This window comes from Poromitra crassiceps (genome assembly GCF_964638095.1).
Source record: "Poromitra crassiceps genome assembly, chromosome: 13".
Classification (NCBI taxonomy): Eukaryota; Metazoa; Chordata; class Actinopteri; order Beryciformes; family Melamphaidae; genus Poromitra; species Poromitra crassiceps.
In genome coordinates, this window is record NC_139644.1 from 29,526,653 (window position 1) to 29,534,838 (window position 8,186).

The 8,186-nt window shown below is 44.2% G+C and overlaps 1 protein-coding gene across 2 annotated transcripts in view; it reads left to right on the forward strand.

Annotated features, from left to right (window-relative positions):
* gtpbp1 (GTP binding protein 1) overlaps positions 1-8,082 on the forward strand; it is a 12,255-nt gene extending 4,173 nt beyond the window's left edge. Inside the window, exons 5-14 of one of the 2 annotated variants that reach the window (XM_083648702.1) lie at positions 465-629; positions 886-1,009; positions 1,284-1,398; positions 1,675-1,819; positions 1,926-2,108; positions 4,218-4,353; positions 4,894-5,072; positions 6,091-6,252; positions 6,546-6,596; positions 6,919-8,082. In XM_083648702.1, the coding sequence (XP_083504828.1) occupies positions 465-629; positions 886-1,009; positions 1,284-1,398; positions 1,675-1,819; positions 1,926-2,108; positions 4,218-4,353; positions 4,894-5,072; positions 6,091-6,252; positions 6,546-6,596; positions 6,919-7,035 (1,377 nt within the window). In that variant the 3' untranslated portion in view covers positions 7,036-8,082. The remainder of the gene's footprint in view (positions 1-464; positions 630-885; positions 1,010-1,283; positions 1,399-1,674; positions 1,820-1,925; positions 2,109-4,217; positions 4,354-4,893; positions 5,073-6,090; positions 6,253-6,545; positions 6,597-6,918) is intronic. The other variant, XM_083648703.1, reaches the window with a different exon arrangement.
* The last annotated feature ends 104 nt before the right edge of the window (positions 8,083-8,186 follow it).

Below are 8,186 nucleotides of genomic sequence, written 5' to 3' on the forward strand. Positions count from 1 at the left end.
TGCATGTGATGAAGGGCTATATAAACAAACAAACCTGAAATTTAACTTAACCGTGTGTTCAAGTAATACCATAATATTAATATATCACAAAGTAATAGCATCACAGGGTTTGCAAATGCATTGACATTCTGGGTGAAATATTGACATGAACTAGATGGGTGTAGGAGATACAGTAATAGTGCAAGAGGTCAAGGAGAGGATGCAATAGGGATGTAGTGGTGGGATACAGCAAAAGTGAGATGTATACAGTGAGCCAAGGTTCAGCAGGCTAGCGCTTGCACAGCACTGGCTCGTGTTGCATATGCATGGCTCCACTCTCATCTTTTCTGTCACTCTGTTGAACCTTTAATAACTTGGGAGCGGGGCTGTATTGCTTCTTGGTGATGATATACTGTACAAGCAGAGGAGGAGGTGACCAACTGAATGTTTTGGTTCTAACCGAGCCCCCTTCTGTCTGCCCCCAGGTGGTGAACAAGCCGGACAGTCATGGAGGAAGCCTGGACTGGACTAAGATCTGTGAGAAGTCCTCCAAGGTCATCACCTTCATCGACCTGGCCGGCCACGAGAAGTACCTAAAGACCACCGTCTTCGGCATGACCGGACATCTGCCTGACTTCTGCATGCTCATGGTCAGCAGGGGGGGGGAAGGGGAGTGAGAGTGTGCGAGTGAGTGACAGGACGTGAAATGTGAGAGTTGGTGATCAGCACTGTGCCAGTTAATATCAAGATCAAGATCGAGTATCAAGAAACTACTAAGCTTCCGATGAAACTTTCAAGTTCTTTTACATCCCAAAATATTGAGAAAGGAAGCCTATTTGCAGTGCCTTCACTTAAATTTCCCTTTTCTTAAATGAACTAAAATTCTTCCTCCCTCTGCCTCTCTAGGTGGGCAGTAACGCAGGTATTGTAGGGATGACCAAGGAGCACCTGGGCCTGGCCTTGGCTCTGAATGTTCCTGTGTTTGTCGTGGTAACCAAGATAGACATGTGTCCAGCCAACATCCTACAAGGTTGGTTCTCTTCATTCTTTTCTTTCTCATCTATCCTGCCATCTTTTCCTGTGCCATAAACATTGCAGTTATAGGAATAACTAAGTTACTATGCCCAAATCCTGTCATTCTTCAATAGACAGTCGTGAGACATTATTATTCCCCCGCAACAATTCTCAAAAAGCGACACTTAAATGTTTTCTTACTGGCAAAACATTGAGGGCGTGTTGGGATTTAAACTAATTAGCCCTCATCGGCAGGTTTAACGATTGCGGTCTTACTTTGGTCCCAACAGAGACGTTGAAGCTGCTCCAGAGGCTACTGAAGTCCCCCGGCTGCAGGAAAATCCCTGTCCTGGTCCAGAACAAGGACGACGTCATTGTCACAGCCTCCAACTTCAGCTCTGAGAGGTGCTCCCGTCTCTCTCATAGCCACACACACGCACGCACGCACGCCAGCACGCACACACACACACACACACACACACACACACACACACACACACACACACACACACACACACACACACACACACAGTTTTTAACCATTATGTCTGTTTATTGTCTTTTTCTATTAAGCAATTCAAACACAATTCTCCGTCATGTGTGTGTGTGTGTGTGTGTGTGTGTGTGTGTGTGTGTGTGTGTGCGTGTGCGTGTGCGTGCGTGCGTGCGTGCGTGCCCCAGGATGTGTCCCATCTTTCAGATCTCCAATGTGAGTGGTGAGAACATGGACCTGCTGAAGATGTTCCTCAACCTGCTCTCCTCCAGGACCTCATACCGGGATGACCAGCCCGCCGAGTTTCAGATAGACGACACCTACTCTGTACCGGTACGCTAAAGAATACTGTGCAAAGGCTACGCTGCTCACACGTCATTCAAAACAACAGCTTCTACGTGCTCTCTGGTCCACTAATCGTGTTGTGTTTACGTCTCAGGGAGTGGGCACGGTAGTATCGGGGACTACTTTACGCGGACTCATACGTCTGAACGATACCATGCTGCTGGGCCCCGATCCCCTGGGCAGCTTCATGCCCATCGCCGTCAAATCCATCCACCGCAAGCGGATGCCTGTCAAGGAGGTTAGGGGCGGCCAGACCGCCTCGTTTGCTCTCAAAAAGGTAAGGGGAGGGAAATCTCCCACAGCAGCATCTAGTGGGAGAGGTTGGGACTGCACTGGTTTTCTGTCTATTATGATAAGTCAGTAGAAGTGCTTATTATTGTGGTGGCATCATGGCGGCTCAGTGAGTGAAGGTGGTTGATTGATGTATTTGTTTTGTCATAGGCTAGGTTATGCTTCACGACCTTGGTCACATGTCATCTCCCCTCTCTCTCCTCTCTCCTTGTTATCACACTCTACTAATCTAATAAAGCAGAAATGTGGCCTAAAAAGACGCCTGTGATGACCGAGATACTATTCTACCCACAATGTACGCTAACGCTACCAGTCAAAAGTTGGGACACACCTGATTGGATGTACTGCAAAAGAGAACGCCGGGTACATTGCTAGTTCTCTATAAGCTAGAGTACAGTATACTGTATGTGACAATTCATGAACATATTCTCAGAATAATTTAGTAGCTCCAGGTGATGAGAATCAGGTATTCGAGAATTAAAGTATTCGACAAAAAACCCCGCTCCTACCACTATTGTAACATCCTGGTTAAACACAACTTCCTAAGTTTCAATAACTTCATTTCTTTTAAATATGCATGCACCGTTTTCAAGGTACTGAATGGCCTTGCCCCTCCCCCGCTAAATGAGTACATCAATCAGAAATCTGTATCTGGATCCACATCCAGAACCACCAGAGCCTCAATTAGAGGCGACTGTGTTATCCCGTACAGGCGCACCACCTTTGGCCAGACAGTTCTGTCTGTCAAGGGTGGCAAACTCTGGAACACAATTCCATCCGCCATAAGGGAATGTCCAACACTAGGCATGTTTAAAGGTCAAATGAAGAGATGGCTGAAGTCCACTCAACTCTGTACAAATCACTAAGGGTATAGAACAGTACGCTTATACTGTATGGATATGTGTGTTCTCTGTATTTTTATTTTTTTCTCTTATATCTGTTGAGTAAGTCTTCTATGTAGATCTTACATTTTAGCTGTATGTTGATCCCAAACTCAGGTTTTAGTATCTGATTGTATATTCCTGTATACTTGTACTTTGCACTTTGCTGTATGTAGATCTCAAACTCAGGTTTTTAGTATCTGATTGTATATTTCTGTATACTTGCACTTTGCACATGTGTTTAGAAATAGGATGCCATTTTAATCATGTATTTGTTGCACTATGTTATTTTTTACCCCTATCAGGACTCTAAGCCTGTATCATCTGGCAGGGGGACTAACAATGGAAATCAGTCTTGTGACTGCAATTGTCGTGCATTTACATTTTTTTTCAAAATGTTCATTAATGTACACCTGTCCCCTATCGAACAAATAAATAAATTGAAATTGAAAATTGAAATTGAAGGTGTGTGGAACGGGAATGACACAGAATCTGATAAACATCTACAGACTAACAGACAAAAGGGAAACAGTTGAATTGGTGAATGTAAACTAATAAGCTCTTGAAATGTTACAAATACTCTGATCTCAAAGCCATTTTGATCTCAAGGCTTTAATTTGTTTTTAAGACAAATCTAAGTAGTGATGGTGATGCCTATGTATGAATTTCTTTGCCCTCCTTTTAGTGCACTACATTCTCACTTTTCTAATGTCCTTCTGTCCACCTTTTCCTCTTTTGTAGGAGTCTGACCTCATACTTTTTGCCTCAGTCAGGAAAACTCTTCAACCCATTTTGTTACTTTGATCCAGTATGAATGCATAGATGTGTCAGAATTGATTTTGAAGAGTGCTATTCAAATATATTTATTCTTAGTGTAAAGGCATGTTGCTTATTTAGGCCGTCATTGACAGATTTGATCCAAGCTCAAGCATCATTGTTGGTGTTGGTATGGAGTGAACAATGAAGTACTATCAGCAATTACCTTGATATGAATCATCATCATCATCATCATCATCCAAGCCTTTCCCTCTGAATGTAAACTAATCAAATTATGACATAATCAGAGTGGAGAAATAACATGTAAATAAAAACTAAAATGAACTCAAGTTGTTTACATGAACCACGTATAGATCACAGGATTGATGTGCTTGTTTAATGAATGTGGTCACCCGTTTCTTTACCCTTCCTTCCAACCATGTTCTCTTCCTGTGTAGATCAAGCGTTCGTCCATAAGGAAAGGCATGGTGATGGTGTCCCCACGGTTAAGCCCCCAGGCCACCTGGGAGTTTGAGGCTGAGATCCTGGTACTGCATCATCCCACCACGATATCCCCCAGATACCAGGCCATGGGTGGGTAACCAACACACACAGAGAGACACTAAGTGGATGAACAGAACAACAGATTCTGTACAAACTAGGGATGGGGCCGATCCAATATCGATATCGGGTGATTCACGGATCGGAATCGGGGGATTTTTTATTTATTTTTTGCAATTCCAGCGCGGGCCGCACAGGGGACGCTGACTGTAATTTGCCCATGTATAATAGTGTCCTTCTTTGCCTTGTATATTTTCTTAATTTTGTCTGCTGTTTGCAAGGTATATTTAAAAAAAAATCTTTAATTGGCCAAATCTTTGCCTATACTGTATATTCAAGAAAAATATTGGTATCGGCATAATATCGGTATCGGCAGATATCCAAATTCAGGTATCGGAATCGGAAGTGAAAAACTGTGGATCGGTGCATCCCTAGTACAAACCTACGTGTGGTGATGACATGTATTTAGATTAGGACTGTGGGAGTTTGTAGTGAAAGTTGCCTTTTCGCAATAATACCATTTTCACCACCCGCTATCATCCAATCACCTCTCTGTCCTCGCCCTCCACCCAGTCCACTGCGGCAGCATCAGGCAGACAGCCACTATCTTGACCATGAACAGAGACTGCTTACGGACGGGGGACAAGGCCTCAGTCCACTTCCGCTTCATCAAGACCCCCGAGTACCTGCACTGTGACCAGAGGCTGGTGTTCAGAGAGGGACGCACCAAGGCTGTGGGCACCATCACTAAGGTACTGGGCCTTATGGAGGATCAGGGATTTCACCGTTCATATTCTGCAAATAGCCATAATGTCGTAACCACCCAAGGTAGACTTACCACGGGCGAGCTAGTTGTGAAACGGTGGTATATGTTGCTGTAGAAGCAACAAATCTGTATTATCATTCTTTTTTTTTTAACATTTTTTATTCAACTAGCAATCTCGTGCACTATGCGCGCTCGACTCTTGGCTCGCCTGCAGTGCGGGCTCATGGCCTCGCCCGCCCTGCAGCTCACCCCCATGCGTGCCCGCGCCTGCTCTATGACATCACTGATGACATCATGGGTGACATCACTGATGACATCATCACTGATGACATCATCACTGAACTTATAGCCTCAGCCAGGAAGGATGACATCACTGATGACATCACATCATTAGGTAATTAGGGTAATCACCTAATTTAAAAATCCGGCTCAGTCAGGTCACCCGCTCGGGTCTTCTTTACACTTCCTGAAAGTTTCAGCCCGATCGCACGTAAAACGGCATAGCTGTGCCCGGACAGTGGGGCAACAAGTGAAACAAACAAACATTGCCCACTTGCTCCCTTTTATATAATAATAATAAGGAAGGATGTCATGGAGAAGTACTACACTACCCACAATTCTAAAGTATGCTGTTTGCTGCTATAAAGGGCTCAAACCGCCACTGAGTGACTGAAACCATTAACCATTAGGAGTCACGCTGCCTTCAACGCTTTGAAATCTGGGTGCCGGTGGCTCAGTGGTCAGCACTGCTGCCTAACAGCGTTTTTCAATTTTTGTTGTTGTTGCTCTGAATCAAATGATTTATGGTCATGATTCTGTAGCTGGCTTGTTGTCTTGGTTCCAGGCTTAAAAACTCTTTATACAAGTATTTTTCTAAACGTGATGGAGAAAAGGAATGGACAAATTACTCTTCCGGACCCAAAAGTTACATGACGATGTCACGTGACTGTTGAGCTCTATGATAGGTCCTCCTGTCAATGACTAATATTGACTTTTCTTTTCAGCTGTTGCAATCCACCAATAACTTGCCGTCAAATTCCAAACCTCCACAAATCAAAATGCAGTCCACGAAAAAGGCACCTCCCCGCAAAGAGGACGGCACCACGGCAGCTAGCGATGACGTAGCAACGATAGCACAGACAGCAAGTTCAAACTCAACACAACCGGTGAGAGAAAAGTGCATAAAAAGTGTATAAGAACGTGATATTTTGTGAGGTAGCATGAGATCAATCAACTCTGAGTGCTCTTCCTACTTGCTTTTCTTCCGTTTCTGCTGTGTACTTGCTCTTAACATAATCCTTCTCACCTTTTCTCCTCTCATAACGCCAATATTCTATCCACCACCTCCTTCATATTGCTTTGATTTCCACTCCTTTCTGTCCAAATCACCCATTTTTTTGTGCCACGTCATTCCCTCCCCCTCTCTCCCTCTCCTTTGCTGCGTGGCGCGCTGCCTCAGGGAGAGGGAGATGAAGACCCTCAGATAAAGGAGGGCAACAAAGAGAACAAGGTAACTCCGGTAGACTCGAAATGAAACGGAACTGTGGAGAGGCTGAACAAACGATGGTGTTTCTCGCTAACGTTGCATCAACTGGAGGTGTTGCCGACTGGTTCCCTGGATGAATGTCATTGAGTGAAAGAGGTTTTCAACTAAATGTATGAATGAGCGTATGGCATTTCTATAGCTGATCGATGTGATTTCAATTGCGATTTTCTAACGTTATCTTAGCTGTTACTGTAAAATGCTCCGGAGTGGTATCAGTTAAATAACCTCAAATGTAAATCTGGAGGGCCCTTATCGAATGTTGATCTTTGTTATCTCTTCTGTGCAGCCAAAGTCTGGAGGAGGTGGAAGGAGAAGAGGAGGCCAGAGGCACAAAGGAAAAGGCCAGAACAGCAGCAGCAACTCCACGACAGCTCCCTCCTCGTCAGGGACAGGGGGCTGCTGAACCCCCCTCCCATCCCTCAGACCTACACTATGCCTCCCTCTCTGCTATCACTCCAGCAGGTGTCTTCATTGCACACATCAAGAAGGACATCTTTCTTTGGACCAAGACATCCATGCATACATACACACACTCCTCAGTCTTAATATTCCTTTCTGCACCGGATCCTAGTATAGTACGGATCCGTTCTAAAAGGGAACACGAAGGGCTGTGTTCCAAACCAAAAAGCATACGCCCTTCCCTGCATTTTCTTGACTGCTGCCTTCACTATTCTGAATGGTTTGGGTGTGGAAAAGCAATGTGGCTTTCGAGGCCAGCCTCACTCAGGATGCTTTATGGTAATCGCCATAGAATTAGATTTGATCCCGGTGTCACATATTGATGATGTGTCTATCAAATCCACACGTTGAAGGTCCTTGATGCCACTGAGTCAACAGCAACAGCTTTCTGGTTTTGAGTTCAACCCACAACGATCGTCCGTGTCAAAGTCAGTGGCAGAGAGGGAGGCTAAGCCCAACACATGAGGTTAAGGGTCCAGTACCAATTTGAGCAGCTATAACTGAAAACCCCCATGCATTCCCTGTGTCTCTACAATGAAACACCGTTTCATGTACTATTTATATATTGCATATGTAATATAGCTCTTAGTTGTGTTATGATTGGAAAGATGTGTGTGCAAAAATGTATGAAAACCACAAATGAATGTAGCAGAAGGCACATAGTGGTTCCGCATTCTAAAGATATGGAAAGTATAAGCTATTTACGTTTTATAATTGTCAACAATTATTTATTTGCCATACATGCAGAACTCTTGGATGGTCTTCCATATACCCCACTCTCACATGTGCTCTTACATCCAGTAGTGTATCAGGCTTCCATTGTCAATCATTCAAGTTACAAGCCTTGTTCCCATAGAGTACAGTACCGATAGTACAGTACCGATTCAGTAGAGACGAATACAACACACAACCCTGTCACTCCATCAGTTGCTCATGATTGTAGGACATGCGGTTTTTGCAGTGCTATTTGTATCTCTAGTTCGCCATGCGTTATGGCCCATTGCTGTTTTAAACACTATGCCTCTGATAACTTGACCATTAATAAACAGGCTTTACTGAAATTGTCTGTAGTGCCTCTTCTTGTAGGCCACGTTC